The sequence below is a fragment of the Crotalus tigris genome, unplaced genomic scaffold, assembly GCF_016545835.1.
Source record: "Crotalus tigris isolate CLP2741 ecotype Arizona unplaced genomic scaffold, ASM1654583v1 scf7180000017694.5664430, whole genome shotgun sequence".
NCBI classification, from domain to species: Eukaryota; Metazoa; Chordata; class Lepidosauria; order Squamata; family Viperidae; genus Crotalus; species Crotalus tigris.
In genome coordinates, this window is record NW_024096572.1 from 3,540,152 (window position 1) to 3,562,500 (window position 22,349).

General features: G+C 39.8%; 1 protein-coding gene across 7 annotated transcripts in view; it reads right to left on the bottom strand.

Moving 5' to 3' along the window:
• Positions 1-2,791: 2,791 nt before the first annotated feature.
• Positions 2,792-22,349, bottom strand: part of GTDC1 (glycosyltransferase like domain containing 1) — a 269,468-nt gene continuing 249,910 nt past the window's right edge. For all 7 annotated transcript variants that reach the window (XM_039338239.1, XM_039338236.1, XM_039338242.1 and 4 more), the window contains 3 exons: positions 17,510-17,580; positions 16,687-16,778; positions 2,792-4,024 (listed from right to left, as the gene is read on the bottom strand). In XM_039338239.1, coding sequence (XP_039194173.1) covers positions 3,941-4,024; positions 16,687-16,778; positions 17,510-17,580 — 247 coding nt within the window. In that variant the 3' untranslated portion in view covers positions 2,792-3,940. The remainder of the gene's footprint in view (positions 4,025-16,686; positions 16,779-17,509; positions 17,581-22,349) is intronic.

Here is a 22,349-nt window from a genome sequence, read left to right on the forward strand (position 1 = left end):
AAGTTTATACAATTTAAATTGGATATAAAAAATATTATTTAGCTTTTTTATAACTTTTATTTTTATATACATACATATATCTTAGTTATACTCTTTTTTTCCATATAACTCTTTTATTTTATTTTTTTAATTAAGCCTATATTCTGCTCTGGGAAGCTCCGGGGGGGGGAGGGAGTGGGTGTTCTGGGGGGGGGTAGGGGAAGGGTTGTTTTGTTTTGTTCTGTTTAGTTTTTTTTGTCTATGTTGTTGTTGTATTGTTATTCTTTTGTTTTTTTGTTAAAATTTATAAAAATTTTCAATTAAAAAAAAAAAACTTCCAGTGTTGGAGCATTCACCACTTCTGGAGGCAGGTTGTTCCACTGGTTAATTGTTCTAACTGTCAGGAAGTTTCTCCTTAGTTCTAGGTTGCTTCTCTCTTTGGTTAGTTTCCATCCATTGCTTCTTGTCCTACCTTCAGGCGCTTTGGAAAATAGCTTGACTCCCTCTTCTTTCTGGCAGCCCCTGAGATATTGGAACACTGCTATCATGTCCCCCCTCATCCTTTTCTTCATTAAACTAGACATACCCAATTCCTTATATGTTTTAGCCTCCAGTCCCCTAATCATCTTTGTTGCTCTTCTCTGTACTCTTTCTAGAGTCTCAACATCTTTTTTACATCGTGGTGACCAAAATTGGATGCAGCATTCCAAGTGTGGCCTTACCAAGGCATTGTAAAGTGGTATTAATACTTCACGTGATCTTGATTCTATCCCTCTGTTAATGCAGCCTAGCACTGTATTGGCTTTTTTGGCAGCTGCAGCACACTGCTGGCCCATATTAAAGTGATTGTCCACTATGACTCTGAGATCCCTCTCACAGTTACTACTGTTGAGCAAGGCACCCCCTATACTATACCTGTACATTTGGTTTTTCTTGCCTAAATGTAGAACCTTACTTTTTTCACCATTGAATTTCATTTTGTTAGATAGCGCCTAGTGTTCAAGTTTTGAAGCCATGGTGTTCTTCTTCTGCCTGGACCTTCTTTGCCTTCAATCTTTCCCTGGAGGATTAAATGAAGTATGCCATATTTTTCTGGGTCCGAAATATTTTAACGATTATGGCAGCCTCTTCAATATACATGGCTGTTCTATTTTATTCACTGGTTTTCATATTGTTTTTCAACTTTGCTTCAATGCTGTATCACAATTATTGTACTAATCACAATATTCTTGTACGTGCTTTGATCCTGCATTATTTCAAAATGGTCCATAAATACGATCAGTACATTATTGTGGCTGGCCGCACAGTCAGCCAGATGTTTAGACTGGTTTTGGCATTTTTATCCATCTGTCAAGTCTTTCCCAAGGACCTGGGAAAGGCAGATGTTATTGTTTGATGGTATTAATGGTATCATCACAGGATATAAGATGTTCGAAATAAATCAGATGTTTTGGGATTGCAGCCAAGATGCCTATTATTACAGGTAGTCCTTAACTTATAAACATAATGAAGCCTGCCCATCACAAAAGTTGCAAGTAGATGTTGATGTTTGATGGTATTAAAGGTATTGTTGCAGGATGTAAGTCATTCCAAGTAAAGCTGCCTTCTGCAATTGACTGATGGAGACATTGCCAATGCCAATGGTCTTCTAGTGAGGCTTCAGACAGTTTGGGATTGCACTCAAGGCCCATATTAGTATTGGTACTATCTTTGCTTTCTTTTGCCACAGTTGTTCTACTTCTCTTTGCAGTTCTTTCTATTTTATGATTTCCTTCAGCAGTAAGTGATCCAGTTTCTTCAGGATCTTTGCAGAGGGGACATTTGCTTTCTAATGCTGTCTTCTCAATTATTATTATTACTTCTTAAATAGGCAAGAGAATAAACAGTTTGGCTCATCTTCTACTAGAGTATGTTCAGAATTACTTAAGTACTGAGACTGGAAGTATCCTGCATTCCAAACTTCAGCAGTATCTGCAATGAGAACTACCAGATGTTCAAGCTGCATTCTGGGGCACTGCAGATTACATTGCTAAATTCCGACAGAAAACTGGGAAAAGCAAGAGAATTTCATCATATTTAATTTGGCCTGAAGGAGCACACTAAGGGTTTATATCATCCCCTTACTTATTTGGCTTAAACAGAATGTATTATGAAAAATGCTAGATGAAGAAATAGAAATAAAAATTAATATTGCCGCGAGAAACTTGAACAACCTCAGACACTACATTGATGGGCAGACGGAATCTCACTGAAGGTGAAAGAACAACACTGATAATGTAGTTAAAGCTTAAAAATTTTGGACACATGCTATAAAGATAAGCGTTATTGGAGAAGGCACAAATACTTGGAATTTTTTTTTAAAGACTGAAAAAGAAGCAAACAAAAGACAAGATACCTGGTTTGATACAACACCTCTAACAAGATGGATAATCTTTTAAACAGTTTACATTACCATACATAATCCAGGAATGCTGACAACTTCAACTTTAGTGTATCTGATACCTATAACTTTTATATTTAGCCACAGACTAAATGTAGGTCATTAACTGAGGTTTAAGGTAGAAATACAATATAGGTAATCCTTAACTTGGAACCATTTGTTTAGTAACCGTTTAACAGCACTGAAATGACTTATGACCATTTTTCATACTTATAACTGGTTCTCCTAGTCATGTGATCAAAATTTGGATGCTTTATAATTGGCCTGTTTTTATGATGGTTGCAGTCCGGGGCTCATGTGAGTACCTTTTGTGACCTTCTGAAATATACCAATAAATGCATGTATCTATACCTGAATGGAATATGCTAAGTAAAAACATCAAGGGGTACTTTATTAAAAAATAGATATAGCACATTTGAAATTTTGGAGCATCTAACATCAACAAATGCAGTTGCTCCATCATTGTACAATCTATTTATAATGAAAAGCTCCCATTTGTGGAAGTACAAATTTCTCATTCCCATCCCTTCTACTTAATAACAAAATAGGAAGGGGGGGGGAAGCACACAAATCCTTGAATTCTGCCCCCATGGAACAATTCTGATGTCTGCCTGTTCACCGGGCTTGACAGGAAATAAAGCAAGTCTCCAACCTTTTATTTCATTGGATAGATGGCACCATATAGCATATTTCCCATGCTAGTTTGAATTACAGCTGTTTATCTTCCAGCTTTCTTTAAGATTAATTAAATGCAAATGCAACTCTGGGAATCATGGATCACCTGCCAGACCCCCTTATTAATACCTCCACTTAAAAGCACCAGTACCATGGAGTCATTAATTTGCAAAAGGAGGAAGGGGGAGAAGAGGAGGAAGAGATGGTGGGAAGAAGTGCAAAAAAAAGCAGCCTCCACCTCGCCATAATTCCTAGAGATCTGCCCAATTAGTCAGGGTGGGTGGGTTGGACAGGGAGCACCGGTCCTCCTTCGAGACCCTGTGGCCCTTGGAGGACGCAACGAGGCTGCAAGGATAACCTGGCAGTCTAGGTAGAAAGCTGGCCAAGCAGCAAATGTTTGAAGTTGCAATCTTGGCTGCCATCTCGTCGGCCAAGAGAAAGCACACAGGCTCCGTGTCATCCAGTACAAAGGATACAAACAAATTCCACCGGAAATTCAATGTGGCATCACATATGGGATACATGAGCAGAGTTAAACAACAGGCCACATTTATTTTTTCAGTCTCCTGCCTGTGATGCCGAGGACATGTGTAACCATCGTAACGTCTCTGGGAATCTGCATTTAATTTGAGCCGGAGTGGTGGCAGGGATCGGAGATCTGAAGCTGCCACAGGTTTGTGGCAGATGGCTCTGTGTCAGCTATGACAAGCAGCCAGGTTGAGCTTCCTCTGCAACTTTTCCTCTTTCGCTCGGATCAGGTAAATATGGACACACACACACACACTGGAAAGTTCCCCCCCCCCCGTTTTTGCTTTCGGCTGCAAGTTTGTGACTTCGCCCCATCTGTCACAAATCTTCTCTGGGCTCTGCTGTGAGGAGAGACCTGAATTTACCATGGAGTGCTGCCCAAGAAAACTGAGATGTTTCACCCTGTGAGAACAAAGAGACAGACAGAGAGAAAGAGAGAAGAGACAGAAAAATAAAACAGAGCTTCTTTTCCTTTTTGCAATGTCAAATATTTGATTAATATATAGATGCGCAGTTGTGTCCGATTCAGAAATTCTCCCATAAAAATCACATGGATAATATAAATACCACCATAATACCAATGTAAATAAAATCCTTAGATGAAGGTATAGGGACTCGGTCCCAAGTTTCGTAAAGTAAAAGGAGAGGCTTTTGTTGCTTAACTGTTGTGAGACTGGACTATAGCTCTTGGTAAACTTCACCTGAAACCAGGAAAGCTTTGGAGAACACGCCAGATTATTTCGTTCTGTACCTTCTCTCCTTTTGATCCTTTATTCTTGTGCAAAAAAATTCCCAGCCCTTCAGAGATTTAGCACAACTTTATTTGGACTCACAAATGTGAATTATTAATGGTTAAGAGCAGGCTGAAAGCAGGATCAAACAGACAGAAAAAAACATATTCTACATACATACATACATACATACATAGAGGGAGGGAGGGAGGGAGGGAGAGGTTTGCATTGGATCCCAGAACAAAAGGAACACATTTTACTGGCGTTGGGTCACCAATCTATATTGGCAATCACCTTTCCCATAAAAAAACCAACCCAAAACATTTATCACCCATTCTATCAGTTTCATTTACTTTTCTGGAATAAGCTCGTTTTAACAACGGCAGACATCTCTGGTTTTATTTTGTTATAGTACACAGATCAGTAGGATACAGCAGCACCTATGTTAATGCCTTACTATTCATTAAGGGCAATACATGTTGATTTGGAACCATTACATTAACTGATCTTTACAAACAGGTCAGCCTTTCTGTTAGATAAGAACTGAATACTTAAAAGCAACATGATAATTTTGCCAGGTAGGCCAAGGGTCAGACGGGACACCATATGGGAAAAGGGGAATAGGATCTTCTAACGTCCTTGTTCTTTGTTTAAAAGAAATGGAAAAGGATTAATCCTCTTCTCACCTATTGGTACCCTAATTCAAATCATCCACTTTCCAAATCTGTTGGGACTATTATGGAAGACAGAGAAAGACAGAGAGGTAGCCATTTGGAATGTCTTTCCTTTTCTATAACTAACAGCAAATTGGATAGAGATGGGTGGACATAGCTTTAGAATAAAGGATCAAAACCTTTCCCTCATTCAATTTCCTGATCCAAACATAAATCACCATTTCCCCTTAGCAGCCTTTTATGCGAAGAGGATAAGTTGGCAATACTGCAATCCATATCTCCCTACTCACATGTCATTTAGGCCAAATCAAGAAAACCTATGCTAAGATGAATTGTCTTCAATTCTGATCTGTGATTCAGTTTATCTGCTCCCTGCATACATGTATTGTGGCCTTGATTATAGACTGTGACCTGGGAGAAAAAGATGGCATAGAACAAGATAAGCTGATGGTTACGTGAGATGGGGGAGGGGCAGAGGTCAAGAATCCCTGGCATCCTCAGATATGAGTAGCAAAACTCTAACCTGAAAACTTGGAGAGCTGCTGCAGTTGCTCTTCAGTTTGGCATTTAACACAATCATTCCTCAGCATCTAGTAGACAAACTGGGCCTTTGTGCAACTGGATTCTTGATTTTCCTACCAACAGACCTCAGTATGTGCGAGTTGGAACAAATATTTCTAACATCATTTTCTTGAGCACAGGTTCTCCTCAGGGCTACGGCCTAAGTCCACTGCTGTTCACCCTGCAGACCCATGACTGTTGTGCTAGGTTTGCCACCAACCATATTATGAAGTTTGCAGATGATAGAACAGTAGTGGGCCTTATTCATGATGACAATGAGGATGCTTACTGCAAGGAGGTTGATTTTGGTGAACTGGTGTAAGGAAAACAGCCTAGTTTTAAATACTGGAAAAACAAAAGAGATCAGTGTCGATTTCAGAAAAGGCAGGCACAGCTATACTTCTCTGTGCATTAATGATTCACCTGTGGAGATGGTTACCAGCATCCAATTCCTGGGTGTGCAGTTAACGAGTAGGCTGGCTTGGTCGCTCAACAGCGACACTGGTGAAGCAGGCACAGTAGTGCCTACATTTTCTCCATCGCATGAAAAAAGCACATCTTCCTTCCCCTTTCCTTAGCACTTTCTACAGAGGGACGATCGACAGCATCCTGTCATACAGCATCACAGTCTGGTTTAGAAGCATCACTGCATCAGACAGGAAGGCAGTGCAGAGAGTGGTGAGGATAGCTGAAAAGATCATTGGCACTTCCCACCCTTCCATCCAGGACATAGCACAGAAGTGTTGCTTGAGCAGGGTCCTTAAGATTGTCCAGGACACTACACATCCTCTTCACGACCTGTTTTCCTTGTTACCTTCTGGGAGGAGGCTCTGTGGTATCCGAAGCAGAATATCCAGATTCAGTTATAGTTTTGTTCCATACATTATTAACTTTGTGAAGTCTAAAGCTTCCTCCTTCCGTTATGTATTCAAGATGGACAGTGATTAATATTTATATGTTACTTATACTGTGTGTAACGGTGTAGGTCTATACATATGTTGTATATAGTATGGTTAAATGTGTGTTATGTATGTGTATACTTTGAGAGCAAGCAACTAAATTTCATTTTGAATGTGTGCCATTGTGCCCACAGTAAAAAAAAAAAAAATGACAGTAAAGGTTATCTATCTCTTGATGGACCAATGCCAGCACAAAAGAGCCTATGTCCTTATGAGTTTTGACCTTGTACAATGGGTTCCTTCAAAAGATGGCAAGTCTTCTCCTTGCCCTGCCTTTTTTTCCAGAATTGTCTTGAAGGTAATTGTCTACAATTCTTTCTTTATCCTCCTTATCTTCTCAATTCACCTTCAGTGTTAAGTCTCAGGAATTCTTTGTTCTCTCCTTTTGCTTTTCTAAGCCTTCTTCTTCGGTATCTAATTCAATCCTTTCTCTGTGTGTTTTTACTATCTGTGTCTATAATCTTGATTCTGTCTGAATAAAGTCTTACATAATGTTTCAGGTAATGGGGCCCACTTCCTAGCAAGTAAGTTAATGGTGCCGGTTCATTTAATGCAGTGGTTCTCAACCTGTGGGTCGGGACCCCATTTGGGGTCAAATGACCATTTCACGGGGGTCGCCAAACCATGCTGTCCACCATTTTTTTCCCTTTTCCCTAGCTGTCGTACTCCCTCTTATTGGTGGCCACACCCACTTGGGGGTCACCACAACATGGGGAACTGTTTTATGGGGTCACGGCATTAGAAAGGTTGAGAACCACTGATTTAATGCTATGCACATTTGTACAAAATTTATCACCAGCAGTGCCCACAACATCATTTGTGGGATCAATCTATAATCATGGGGTGATTTCTTTCCCTTACTCCAAGCCCAAAATGGCAGAAGGTTTGTTTATCAGCAACATTTGGGTGCATCTATAAATGGAAAGATACAGGTGTTCAGGGAGCAGGTTTTCTCATAATCCTATCTAAGGAATGCTCCTCCAGAGGACTTCACCTGTGTCCTTCCCGTTCTTCCTCTTACGCTATGCAGAGGTGCTTTTATGCCATCTTAATTCCATTGGTTGCTTCTGTTTTTATTTTTTATTTATTATGAAATTTTCCGCCTATCTCGTATCCAATGGCTCTGGGCAGCTTACAACATAAAAGCATTAAAAAACATTAAAATCATCAATTATAAAATAACACAGTAGATAAAATCATTAAGATCAGATAGCAAAGGAGGGAGCCGGACACACGGGGAGCAGGGATGGGATTAGGTTTTAATTAGTCAACAACCTTCAGTATGAAGCTTCCCCTTTGGGTCCTCAAGCCAACTGGTCTTAAGGCTCTTACGAAAAATCAGAAGGGTGGAAGCCAATCTCACCTCAGGGAGTAAGGCAGGGGTGTCAAACTCAATTTCATTGAGGGCCGCATCAGCATTGTGGTTGCCCTCAGGGGGCTGGGTGGGTGTGGCCAGGGTGGGTGCAGCCTATTGAATGGGCGTGGATGGAGTAGGTGTGGCCTACTGGGTGGCTGTGGCCAGCTCTACATCGTTCGTGTCAAGGGTGCCTGTGGGGCCTGGGCAGGAGTGGGATATGAGGGTCTCTGGCAGAAGGGGGTGGGACCAGGGCAAGTGCCATAGCATGGTCCACTGGAGAAACCGCACTGTTCCTCTCAGGCCATGCAACCGGGGGGGGGGGGCTTACGGAGCTAAGACTGAATGCGTTTCAGCATAGATGGCCATCACAAAATTGTACATTGGCTCCTGGCTGGCTTGGGCTAGGGCCAAGGCAGAGGGGGCCGTCCCCTCACTGTTTCCAGGATGGCTTCGCGGGCCACATGAAACCACTTTGTGGGCCGCATCCAGCTCCTGGGCCTTGTGTTTGACATGTCTGGAGTAAGGTATTTCAAAGGGCAGGAGCCAGGGCAGAGAAGGCTCTTTTCCTGGACATGGCTATCCGAAATTCCTCTTTCTTCTGTTAGTAAATAGAGTGAGGGCACTCAACCAGGGGAACAGCTTACGCCCAGAAATCGTGGGCGCTCCATCACTGGAGATTTTTAAGATGAGACTAGACATTCACCTGTCTTGAGACGGTATAGGTCAGGGGTAGGCAACCTTGGCTCTTTTATGACTTGTGGACTTCAACTCCCAGAATTCCTGAGTCCACGAGTCATAAAAGAGCCAAGATTGCCTACACGTGGTATAAGTTCTCCTGCTTGAGCAGGGGGCTGAACTAGAAGACCTCCAAGGTCCCTTCCAGTTCTATTCTATTCTATTCTATTCTGTTCTGTTCCATTCCGTTCCGTTCCGTTCCATTCCATTCTACTCTATTCTAGATTATCACACAGCCTTTTCCCTTTCTTCTTCTCTTCCCCACTCGGTCCCTTTTTAAGGCCTCACGTAGAGGCAAATAGGCCTGGTTGACCACCTCAAGATGAATGTAAGATAAGTCACTCTGAAAAAATAAAAGGCAGGGAATTTATATTGGTGCCTAGGAAGCAGTAACCAGTACTGAATGACAGGGTTATGTAAAGTCAGTTTTAAGGGAAAGGGGAAATAGTGAAAAATAGAAGTTACTATTAATAAGGTTACCTGCCCTTTGTGACAAATGATGGCATAAATATAATCCACTGTTTTACTTTCAGCCTCTAACCACCTACTCCCAACTGCAAAATGGAGCATTCCCATTCTGGCAACCTAGAAATCTGGAGGGGATTTGGGGATGGGATGGGATGGGATGAAATTAAAAAGCACGCTTGCTATAGATCTGCTGAATTAAACAATAGGAAAGAGGTCACCAGTGCCTTCTATAGTCTCCTGTTAATATCTTTTCTGCAAAATTAAATAATTCTCTCTTGTAAAAAAAAAAAACATCACTATTTTATATCTCTCTCCCCATCCTGCCATGATCCAGGGACTCAAAAGATTCCACTCTTACCCTATTCCCCTATGTGCTCCGATGCTCTTTTTCCAATGTTTCTAACTCATCAGCCAGTTTTAATTCCCTCCCAGAAGGATGCTGGAAGCTGGTACTCCCCATATAGTTTTGAAATAGAAAGTTTGATGTCCTTGCTTTTATATTGAAGGTTCTGCTACTCACTATGGCAGCATTACTTCCTACTGTACCTCTGAGTGTAACTTAATGCTCAGCTAAACCTTCTCTTTGGGCTAAAGTCGGAGGATCCCAAGGGAGCTGAAAACAATATGGTGAAAGACAAATGAAAGACTGCACAAATACAATCCAACTCTCTGACTGGTTACTTCGATGAATACACTGAGTTATCAAACACGTGCATGCAGTCTTAAGTCCTTAACAGACCTGGCTAACTGCATTTTGCAAACCCAGTCTGTATTTCTCAGACCTGCAGTTAAACTGAAAATGGAATGTCAGTGTAGTACAATCCACATTTTCCCTTTGTTGGCTGTGATGCTTTAAGCAGCTCTTTCACAGGACCAAAAGAAGCAAAGGCTTCATTTGAACGCAGTCTGCCTTCAGGCTCTCTCCAAGGACTGACGGTTCATTTCTGTTTCTCCCCCCCCCCCCCATCTTGTCCTGCTCTGTGCTCTGCCTTGTTTTCCTTCTACTAATACTTTTATTACTATTTGGAGAGAGAGTGAGAGGAGAGGGGAGAGGGGAGAGGGGAGAGGGAGAGAGAGAGAGGATAAACAATTTGATGCAAATTCAGGTGCTTCTATTGTGGACTACACATTTCTTGCTGTCTCTATTAAATAATCTGCTTTTTCCAAGCATAGCCCTAAGGCACAGGATGCATCCAACTAAATCTAAGCAGACCCAGTTTTGGCCTGTGTTTGGTTGGTGACCACTGTTTAATTCAGAGATGAAAGTTAAACAAGAGATCAGAAACAGAAATTAGCCATGGTTACCTTTTGTTCTCGTTATATCAAGCAACATGAGGATAAATCTCACTAGAAAACAGGCAGCTTCCTAGTTTAATTGCCTATCTTTTAAAGCAAACAAATAGGGGACGCAAAGGGGAATTTGGCAAGGAAATTAGAAGAGCCCTACAGACTCAAGTGCCAAGGAAGGTGAGAGACTGCTGACTGTCTGCTGCTGGTGGCTGGCTCCTAACTGCTTGCCTTGAAGGTTGACTTCTGAATGAATGCCTCAATCTCTGATTGTTCTTGCTGAGATAGGTGATGCAGCTCTAAAGGCTCATATAAGTTGGAATTCAATTTCCAGAGAGCATGAAGACTTCTTTTTACTCCTTTCATTTTCTTTTTCTCCTATTTCCTTTTAAGAAAGAAAAGAACAGCAGCTTCTTGCAAGAGATCTTGCAAGCAGGGAAGTTTTGCAACGAAATTTGGATATGGCGGTTGGTACGGAAGGTTGCAAACAAAGATGGGTTGCGAGGGAAGCATTAACCTGAGAAAGTGTGTGTGTGTGTGTGTGTGTGTGTGTGTTTGTTTGTCTTCCTGCCTTAGGCAGATTCAAATGACACCTGCTGCAAGTGCAAGCTTGTTTTCTTCTTGAGGGAGAAAGGGAAGGGAGTGGAGGAAAGCACTGCATCACTGAAATGCATCAGAGAAGACGAGAGAACTGAAATTTTCCAGGGGGAAGGCAAAGACGTAAACACCAAAGAATTGGGGGGGGAGGGGAAGGGGGTGACAGAGGCAAAGATGTGGGAAAAAAATGTGACCCAAAGAAGCTAAAAGAACAGAAGGCACTTAATGCCAGTAGAACTCGAGAGATGACATCAGGGTCTCTTTCGAGAGGACAACCAACCGCCACTTGAGCAGAAGGATTTGTCCATTTCCTATGGATTTCTTGATACTCCTTCTGTGGTTCATAATGATTCTTTACATAACCAACATTGGCATATCCAATAGTTTTCTCAAATTGTTTTGGCCCAGGTAGGAATCATCTCCCAAACACTCACTTGTACTGGAGTTCAATCTTGTTGCTAAAAGAAAAGGAGGTCTCGTCTCTAGTTATTTCATGGATGTCTCCATACAGTTTTCTTGTTATGATACAGAAGCGGCTTAATACTGCTTTTTTCTAAGATAGGCTTTCATCTTTTCTCTCCAACCTACAACCTTAGAGCTTCCTGGTGGTCTTCTATCCAAGTCCTAACCAAATCTAATTCTACTTTGCTTTTTCAAATCACCCAATAATTGCTTGTTTGTTGCTTGGGATGACTGACTGACATTGAAAATGAGAAACCATAAAGATAAAACATCTTTCTATGAAATCATTGACTAAACTGTATATGTTACAAAGTGAAACACTCCCATTTGTTTTCTGAGTTTTGCATTTCACTGAAACTCCAGCTAATTCTGGTAGAAAAAGAAAGAGCTGTGCCCCAGCTGCAGGAGTGTCTTTCTCCAGTTTCAGCCAAACCGACAGCAAGACTAAGTCCCAGTTTCATTGGTTTGGACTTGCACTTAAAACTACAATTAGGAAGAGAGTAAAACACTGCAGCTAGACCTATAAGCTTTTTGCAAAATTTATAAAAGCATTTAAGAAGCAAATGTGGCCGTTTGAAGAACATTTGCATGTGGGGGAAATATGGGTACCTTATTTATTTATGCAATTTTCTACTGTCTCCGTCCAGATGAACTGTAAGTGGAGTACAGACATTCATAATACAATAACGATACTACAAAAGTAAAATGTTAGGATGGTAACGTAGGTGTCATAAATTGTTAATGTACTGATGGTCTATAGTATTTAAGCCTTCTGGAACAGAGATGTTTTTACTAACCTCTGGAAGGCCATGATAGTGAGGGCCAACTTTTCCTTGGGGAACAAGCTGTTCCATAAGAGGGAAGGCCCCACAAGGACCACCGTTTGGGTCCTGACATCATATCTCATTTATATGAAAAATAATTGACCACTGTCTGGGTCAGAAAAATACAACATCAATAGAGTGAACGTGGTTAAGGAATACTGGGAGAGACACTGTCTTCCCTGTCTTGGTAGAATGCAAGTTGGTAGGCTGATGGCCTGTCTGCCTACAAATAGCATGGGTTGGGATGGCTATTCTTCTATCTCACCAAGCTTCTCTTATCTTAGAACAGGGGTCTCCAAACTTGGCAACTTCAAGACTTGTGAACTTCAATTCCCAGAATTCCCCAGCCACCATGGTTGGCTGAGGGATTCTGGGAGCTGAAGTCCACAAGTCTTAAAGTTTGGCGAACCCTGCCTTAAAAGCTCTCTCAGGTAGGTCTAATGTCTAATGGTAAGTTCAGTTCCGCCCATAAATGTGGGATTTTCTTCTGGAGACAGAACCACAGAGGTCCACAGATACTATACAGGGATCCCCAGGATTAGATTAGGAGTAATTTGCACCCATCAGACATGATGAACCTGTGGTGATCGTGCCAGGTAACACTGCCTGGATATAATTTAGCAAGGAGTGTGTTTTCCCCAGAGACACTTGTAGCCAATGAAGCATTTTACTTACTGGAACTTGCACAAAGGGCATCTGTTTTTTCGGCCCCACTTTTTGGAAATCACACTCGTTAATACTCTCCAGTCCATAATGAACGCAAAATGGAACGCAAAAGACTCTAGCCCCCAGCCATGAAGCAAGCAAGCTGTCTGAAACAAAACTGTCTAACTGCAGTTACAGAAAGAACTAATGTCAAGGTAAAAAAAATTAAGTTATTTTTTCTCTCTCCGTGTATAGCTAGCTATGTGATAGTATTGACTCAAGGAGTAATGTTGAGCACTGGAAGTGTTCAGTCAGCATTTTAAACTATTATGAGCTACCTTCTGAACCATTGCCAACTTAATAGACAATGAAAGATAATGAGCTTGAAATTGGGTGTTAAATTGCATTTTTGGTTCTCTCCTTTTTTTTTCTTGAGGTTTAACCATTTCCTGCAGAAACAATATTCCCTGTTGGTGTGCCCTCACATAAATGTCCACTCTTAGGTCACCCATAAAATTGCATGTGTAAAGAACAAAATTATTTTCATTCACTTGCACAGATGTGGGGCACTGGGGGGAGGGGGGCATGGAGGAGTTACAAAAAATATTAAGGGGAGGAGTCAGAAATCCTTTTGGGGAAGGGAGGAGGCATGTAATTGTGCATTTATCCTAAACAGAATAGGGATGAATTGTGTCCCAGTCGTATTATCAAGCATATATTTATTAGCAGCAGAATCAACTCTATTTCTGGGCCATCTAGGATTCCAAAAGGCAGATGTGACACTCCTCCCCCCCCCGCAGAATATAAAACAGCAAGACACACTGCTGTGTGGAAAAGCATGGACTTCAAGGGCAGCACAGAAAAGTACTATCTATTAAGAACATTTTCACACATTGTTTCCCCAAACAACCTGTATCCTTCCTCCAAAGCCTCAGCTGTGCAAAATGGCAAAATTGCTGCTGAATTATACTTTTATTTTTTTTAAGGTGACAAAAATGAAACAAAAATATTAAATACGTTGAGATCATATTCACTGCAAATTTATTTCAGATAAGCTCAGAGAGAAAAAGGGCCAGGTGAGGTCCCAAGTTGCAAAAGTGGGCATATTAAAACCCCATTACAGATAGTCTTTTGCTTACAACCGTTGGTTTTTAGTGACTCTTTGAAGTTACAACAGCACTGAAAAAACCCCTTATGACTAGCCCTTGCGCTAATGACTGTCACAGCATTCCCACAATCACATGATTAAAATTTGGGCATTTAGCAACTGACAAGTATTTACAACTGCTGCAATGTCCCAGGGTCATGTGATTGTCATTTGCGGACACCCCCCCCCCAGCTGGCTTCCAATATGCAAAGTCGAGGATGGTGGTGTTAGCGTTAGGGTTGGGGTGGGAGCCAGATCTGCTTAAGAAGTGTGTGAATCACTGAACAGCTGCATTGATTTGCTCAACAACTGTGGCCTAAAAAATCATAAGATCAGGTATGACTCACTTCAGAACCGCCTTGCTTAGCAAGGGAAATTCTGGTCTCAATTGTGATTGTAAATAGAGGACTCCCTGTACCAATATGGCTTGGCTCCTCTGCTACAGTTTCCAAGAGGAGCTAAGAGAAAGCCCCCACCCTCGAGAGACATAATTTTATATTTCAGAATGATATCGATAGTGAATGAACACTGCAAAGATACAGCGATGACGCACAATAGTAAAATAATGTAAGAGTACGCGGGGGGTGGGGGGGTGGGAATTGAAATCAGATAAAATCACACACACACACACACACACACACACACACAATATAGGCAGTCCTTGTTTAGTGACCATTTGCAGTTATGATGCAGATGAAAAAGTAACATTATGACTAATTCTCATGTTTATAACCTTCGCAAAGCACAGGAGAACTGAAGAAAGATGATAAGCCATCCAGAGTCACATTGTATGGGAGACAGGCATCGTAAAAATATAATAGATAGATAGATAGATAGATAGATAGATAGATAGATAGATAGATATAGATAAAGCAAGGAAGCACAGTTGTGGTTTCACTTAGTGACCACTTCATTAATGACTGAGTTGTCAGTCTCAAATTTTGGTTGCTAAACAAGGACTACTTGTAATGCAAACATCCACACTTTTCAATGTTATTTGCTACAGCAGATCTATACATTGTAGCAAATGAAGAGGAAAATATTTTGGGTCAGTAGAAACTACTGTAATCTGAGAAACTGTTGTGGGTATACCTGCAAAATGGCTGCCATAGAGGGACCTGGCCGACTCTGGTAGCGGCAACCACATTGAACAGAGCCTGTCAGAAATAGGCATTTGTCAAAAAGGCAAGCTGATGTCCTTGATCTCTGCCATCTGGATTAGTTCCCACATTATTGCCACTTCAGTCAGAATCAATGAAGAAGTGCTTATGGACATCCTTATAAACAAAGATGGGTTTTCATTTCCTTTTAAAGGTTTTTTAAAGGGAGAGTTGGGATATGAGAAATGTGCCTGGGCATCATGTTGCATATCCTTATCATGATGTTCCAAAAACATGAAGTCCTGTATCTTTGCCTCCTCTTTTTATTCATTCTGGAAATCTAAAAAAACATCCAATGTGGGACTTGCAGATTTCATGCATGAATGTTCTAGAATCGTTTGGACATCTTTTTGGACATTTTCTTCCTTGTTTCTTTTTGTAAGCCTCCTAGACTAGTCCCACAGCAAGATAGGTGGCAAATAAATTTAACAAATAATAATAAATAATAATATTTTAGTGTGTTCTGCCTTACTTTCTGTTACTCACTGCTATAGGAAGCTAAAAACAGGAAGAGAAAAGGGTTGCTCTTTTTCTTGTGATTTTTTCTCCTGAACTTAGCCTAAAAATGCCATTAAAAGGTAAAGCACCAAACTGGACTCATTTACAGTGGTTTGAGTGAGGCAGAACTTGCACAAAGAGCCAGTTTAGTACAGTGGCTAGGCTAGAAACTGGGAGACTGGAAGTTTCCTAGTCCTGCCTTAACCATGAAAGCCAGCTGGGAGACCTTGGGCCAGTCATTCTCTCAGCCCAATTCACCTTACAGGATTATTGTTCTGCGAAAAAATATGAGGAGGAAGGTGTGCTGGATAGGTTTGCTACCTTGAGTTATTTGTCAAAATAATAAAGGTGGGATACAAATAAATAACAATATATATAACTATATATGTGTGTGTTTATATGTGTGTATGTACAGATAGATAGACAGACAGACAGACAGACAGACATATTGCAGTGCATTAGGCATTCTCTGAAATAATCAAAAAAAGTTAAAGGGAGAGGGGGAAATATACCTGGGTCATCATCTGATAGGACAAAGTAAGCTCCACTTATTAACATAATTGTAGGATTTCTCTCCCCTTCTCTTTCTTTTCTTTTAAACTAATGGATTAAATTAATCCAGGTTCATTTTTATAAGCCTCTTGGGTCCATGTATGGTGGACAGTCACTTTAGAAAACAATAAATTAAAAAAGAAGACAAAGCGTATAGCATATACTAAGTGCACATATTTTATAAGACCTTGGGTTAATACAAGTGGCATCCAGTGTAATTAATCCTTGTTAGTATAACAACTAATATCCCTCCATAGCATGTTTCCTTTAAACAGTAGGATGTTAATTAAATGGTTTTTTTTGTTGTTGTTGTTTTTCTTCCTTGTTTTGGAAGGAGGGTTGGGTGGGTTCTGCTTTTTTTTTCCACTAAAAAAAGACTGCATCGTGTGCTTGCTCTGAATAAATACCTTATAAAGATGTTTCCTTATAATCTCTGGTCTCTTGCAAAAATTCTGAAGCCTTTTAATAAGCTGTTCAGGTGTAGAATACAGATATTCAGCTGCAGGAAAAACAGATACATTTTTAATGAAACAAAAACCTCAAAGCACACACTCGATATTAGTCACTTTACTAATTAAAAATGCATATTGCTCTGTGCCGCCTCGTGTTTTACATTATTTAAGCATGATTTTATAAGGTTACCTCAGCTCACAAGGATGTTTAATGCTAAATAAGGCTATGTAGTTGTGCTGTTTAGACATCTCCTTTGGGTGATTAAAATACATTATATTAATGTAACACAATGCATATACGAGACATTTAGTGATGAGATTTTTTTTTCCAAAGAATTGGTACTACATTAGTGTTACCCCATAGCAGGACTGCATACTATTAAGTATTACATTGTTTAAAGTAATTTGGTATGATTTTCAGGCCTATTTTTTTTCCTTTGAATATCATTAAAAGGGGGAAAAAATCTGCATGCTATCATAGACAAAGTGACCTTTTTAATAAAATCTATCATTATAAGGCTATGTATACTAACAATGAAGAATGCTATTTCAAAACTAGCTTTTGTGTTATCTTGAAAGAACAGATGGTAAATATAAACTTCGTCTAATGTATTAAAACACATTAAAAAATTCCTTAGCGCTAACATGGTCGCTTGCCAAATAAACAATTGCTCTTGCCTAAGTTTATACTCAAACTTTGTATTTTCAAATTAATTATAAATTAAAATACCTCCCCCCTTAAAAGGGGGGGGGAAGAAACGTACAGATAGGATACTACCTGGAAATATTTCTGGATAGACCAAAGAATTCGGACAGAGGGGGTAACAGCCACAATGCACCGCTTCTATCCTAATACAGGGGAATGCAGATTGTGTATTATTATTATTGCATTACTGAGCCCCAAAGAGTATTTCTGGCAAGTAGCACAGAAGTTGGATTGCAACAATCATATTCCCTCAGCATCAGTATAATCTCTTTATATGCCATAGTTGCTCTTTTTTAAAAAAACAAATAATAATAATTTTATTGATCACATAAATTGCATATAATGGAACAGTAAGCGTATGTTTTGTTAGCTAAATAAATCAAAGCAAAGCTTTCTTTTTCTTTAAAAGGCTTCGTACTTTTTTTTTAAAAAAAATATAAGCAGTAGATAGACACAGGATACAAATATGGGCCGTTCTTCTTTATGGTAACTGGAGAAGAGTGAGGAACCTGCAATACTTTTCCTCTCCTTCTGCAGCACACTATCAAGAACCAGCAGCATTGACTCAAAGTATCACAGCAAGCAGACTAGCTCAGTAGCTGATGTTTCTCTAGGATCAATGAACATCACAACTACACCCTCAAGTGCAGGCACTGGGTGAGGGTCTAGGATAGGGGTCCTCAAACTTGGCCACTTTAAGACTTGTGGACTGGCTGGAGAATTCTGGGAGTTGAAGTCCACAAGTCTTAAAGTGGTCAAGTTTGAGGACCCCCCGGTCTAGGATAACTCGCCACAACCAACTTTGAGTGGAGCAAAAGTTACACTAATATCAAAGAAAGGGTGAAATAGAATCATTAAAGAAAGGATGCAAAGGGAAGGACAAAATGAAATGTGAATGACAAAAATTAAAATATTTTTTTAAATTATTTTAAATAATTAAATAAAATTGTTGAATTGGCCATGGCAAGTTGTCCCATTCCACTGGGTAAGGCCCAATGAGGGAAAGATTTAGATTTAGCACCATAAATAAGGATGGGGAATTGTTCCCATACTCAACACTCTTTGCACTAGATAGATTTCAAAATGACATGTATCTGCACCAAATTAATGTGGTTACGGAGCCCCTTAGCATGAGCTAGCCTGGCACAGAAATGTCCTTCTTTTATTCATGTAAAGAAATACAATGACATTGCCTGAAAGAGTTGGAGGAGGTATACTTGAACAGACTTAGTTATACTTATGGGTCTATAAACGTTTAATGACTAATTACAAGCTTATTATTGCTCCTGTGGCAGAGAAGCATGCTTGAGACACAACCACTCTGGCATCCACGATCAAATGGATTGCAACAGCAAAATAATGGCGACAGCAATAGAAAAAGCTAGAAAATAATAGCACGTACAAACACATATTTGCAGGCAGTGATTGTTCAGCACAATGGTTATTCATCTAGTATACAAAAAACTTTATACACAAAACTGGAAATTCTATTGGCCAGAAATTACATAGCAAGGTGGAAACCATACTTTAAATAAATTATAAAATAATCTGAAACCACACTTTATACTTGAAACCACCCTGTATAAATTTATCTTATAAATTATTTGTTGGATGAATAGTATCCAACACATTAAAGGACTTGATTTTCCCCCCCTCAATGCAGTATCTACTTTCTCTTCAAAAATGCTGAAGATAAAACTTAGTCTCAACATGATTTGACCATATAATCATTTGTGGATTTTTTCTCCGACCATTCCTTCTACCTTTTAAAAAAGATACGTATTTTGTGTGTACATTAATTTAGCTGATTTTTCTTCTGTTTTTGAAATGGAATATCTATAGCTTAACTGAATTGTAAATAAAGACAGCTTCAAAGTTTATAGTTTGTATCCAGCAGGTGCTAATTTAGCAGACTAGATGCTTTCTTGATGTAGTGGAGGGTTCCGTCAGTGCTATGAGGAAGGGAGCATTTCACCCCTTTAGTCCTATTTAGATCAGCATGGGAAGTAGGCAAAAGCAGTGAGAATTAACATACACAAAACCATCTTTCTTTTGTTCCACTGATTTAAGTTTCCAGGAAATTAATGAACATTCCATCAGCAGAGTGGTTTCAATTACATACAATCCTACATCCTTAAATGCAAGAAAGCAGCTTGCAAAACTGAAAGAGAATTCCATGAGATTATTTGGATTATCATGCTTCTCCACACCTCTTCCATGGCTGCTCATGTTTGTTACTCAATCATGCTTGTCAGGAATTGGAGAAGCTTGGATAGGATGTTCAATCCAAAATCTATAAATATAGCACTTAGCACTGAGAGTGATATACCACTCCTTAGTGCTTTACAGCAGGGGTCCCCAACCTGTGGGCCGTGGCCCACTAGTGGGCCGTGAGGGGTTTACAGCCGGGCCATGGAAATGCCTGGGTAGTGTGCGCATGTGCATCCTCACTTGCACAAGCAGTGGGTGAGCGAGCATGCTCCATTTAAGTGAGCAGCAGGCACATGTACACACCTCTTGTGCAAATGGAGCTGTGCATGCCTACTTGCTGCCCGCTTGCACAGAACCATTCCCTTTCCCCCTCCCGCCAGTCCACAAAGCTGGAAATGTTAGGGAACTCTGCTTTACAGCACTCTCTGAGTGGTTTACAATGTCAGCAGTTTGCCCCAACAATCTGGGTCCTCATTTTACTTACCTTAAAAAAAATGGAAGACTGAGTCAACCTTGAGCTGGTCAGGATCGAACATCTGCCTGCAATATTGCATTCTAACCACTGCATCTCCTGATATGGCATTTGTATAATACAAATACACAGTGTGATGTAGTAACTTTTTGGCCATTAATCAGTTTTCTTCAGAGAATTTAAAGGAATATTTTGTTAGCCACACAAAATTCAGTAGAGTTCAGATGGTGAGATTATGTAAGAAAAAAATGTGAATTTTCTATTATTTCATTTCCTAAAACAGAATAGCAGGCCAACCAGCAGTTGGTGTCATCTTTAAAACACTTTTTTGCAAGGACTTTCTCTGTCTCACTAAGTAATAAAACCAGGATCCAATATTTATGTAGATTGACAGATAAAAGGTAGGATTTGGAATTAATCCTTTTATTTGAAAATGACCTTACATACTGATACAAAAATAAACAACTGCCAATATATTCCTAGAGAATTTAGGGAAAACAGATCATGAAATGTAGTGTATAACACAAGCTTTCATTCAGAAAAGAAACAAAGAAAAAAGACCTCAGTTAAAAATGCTAGCTAAGCTCAACAAAGAGTGATCTGCTATTAATCCTAGGATATATATATATATAAGGAGAAATTGTATGGGAAATTAGCCATTAGTTTACACATGTGAATGGGATCCAGAAGTTGGTCTATGCGTTGTGGAAGATAGGCTGACTATTAATTTTGGTAGCAATTTAGAAGCAATGTTACATTTTTCTATAATAAACTTGTAGATGCTAAGTTCAAACCATGGCAACTACACTTATCCTTTATTTTGATTCTTAATTCCAAGTATCTCTGGTGAAACAACAGAGGCCCTCTAACTCCATTGTTAAAATGACCTTTATATTCCAATTAACAAATCATCTGCTAAATCTATGAATCTTAATATTCAAATCTATTCCCTTCAATTCATACAATTTATCTGCAAATAGTTGTTGGGCGTCTGATTCTAAATATAATTAGCTGATAATTTTGCTTGGCTGAATTACTTTTCTGGAGGGCCCGCTAAGTCTCTCAGTTGCATTATCTAGCAATAATGAATCTGATAGGTGAAATTTTTTACTGTAATGAGGATGAGACACAGTTGTGACACCTGAGTCTAGTAATAACAGAAGACTGCTAATTATCGACAGCACTTTTTTGTGTGATGCAGAGAGAAAAAAAACCCTTCTCATTATTAAAAAAAATAAAAAGTTACAATTATAAGTGACACCAGAGGAGAGTAAATAAAATGGAGTGATTAAAACATTGCTGCTTTAAGGGTGTTTTTAATTAAGTGGAAATGCTAATGTTGTCATACTTAGCAGATGGGATTAAAATTAGTTATTGTAAGTAACTCATATTTTGTGTTATGGTTTCCACGGCATGTCTACAAGATCTAAGAAAGTGATACATTCCATAAGACTTTTTTTTTTAAAAAAAAAAAACAACTCATTTTCTTTACAACCCATAATAATGAACATCTTGGGGGGAGGGGGTGGACAAGCCCTGCCAAAGATTTTACCATTGTGACTTAAGTAGCTTGGAATGCAACCATAATGTCCTAGGCTGATACAATTACATTATTAGTCTGGCCTCACCCCTCTTCCCATCATCCCATTTTTGCTGATTGCTGCATTCTGTATTTCATTCACACTCAACAAAAATAGAAGTTTAGAATTGGGCATGTGTCCAGCGTTAAATGTAGTGTGCCATGAAGGTAGGGATGTGGACTCTGAAAAGATGGCCACCCACTTAGGGGGATCTTCACAAATGGAGTACAGGATGCATCGAGCAACTACAGATTTTTTTCTCCCCCCACCCCTTTTTAAAAAAAGAACCTTAATTGCACACTTTTTCCTACTTTATTTGTGTAAAATTTTCCATCTGCTACATCTAAAGATGTCTAAACTGTTAGAATCAGACCTGCATTCAGCTGCCAGCTGTGCACATTAAGGATTGCAAAACACTAAGTAAATGAGGCAGCATAAAGCTGACTAGTGCTGGTCCATCTGCCCAGTTCTAGGAAAGGCCCCCCAATACCTGGTCCTTTTTAAAGCAGCACACTGTGGCTACCGCCCGCTGCATTGGTAAGGAAAAGATTGAAAAAAGAAAAATCCACTCCCGAAGAACCTCGGCTTAGAATGCTAAATTTGCATTTGTTATCATGACTTCTGTCGGAATCTGCATATGCTGAGTACA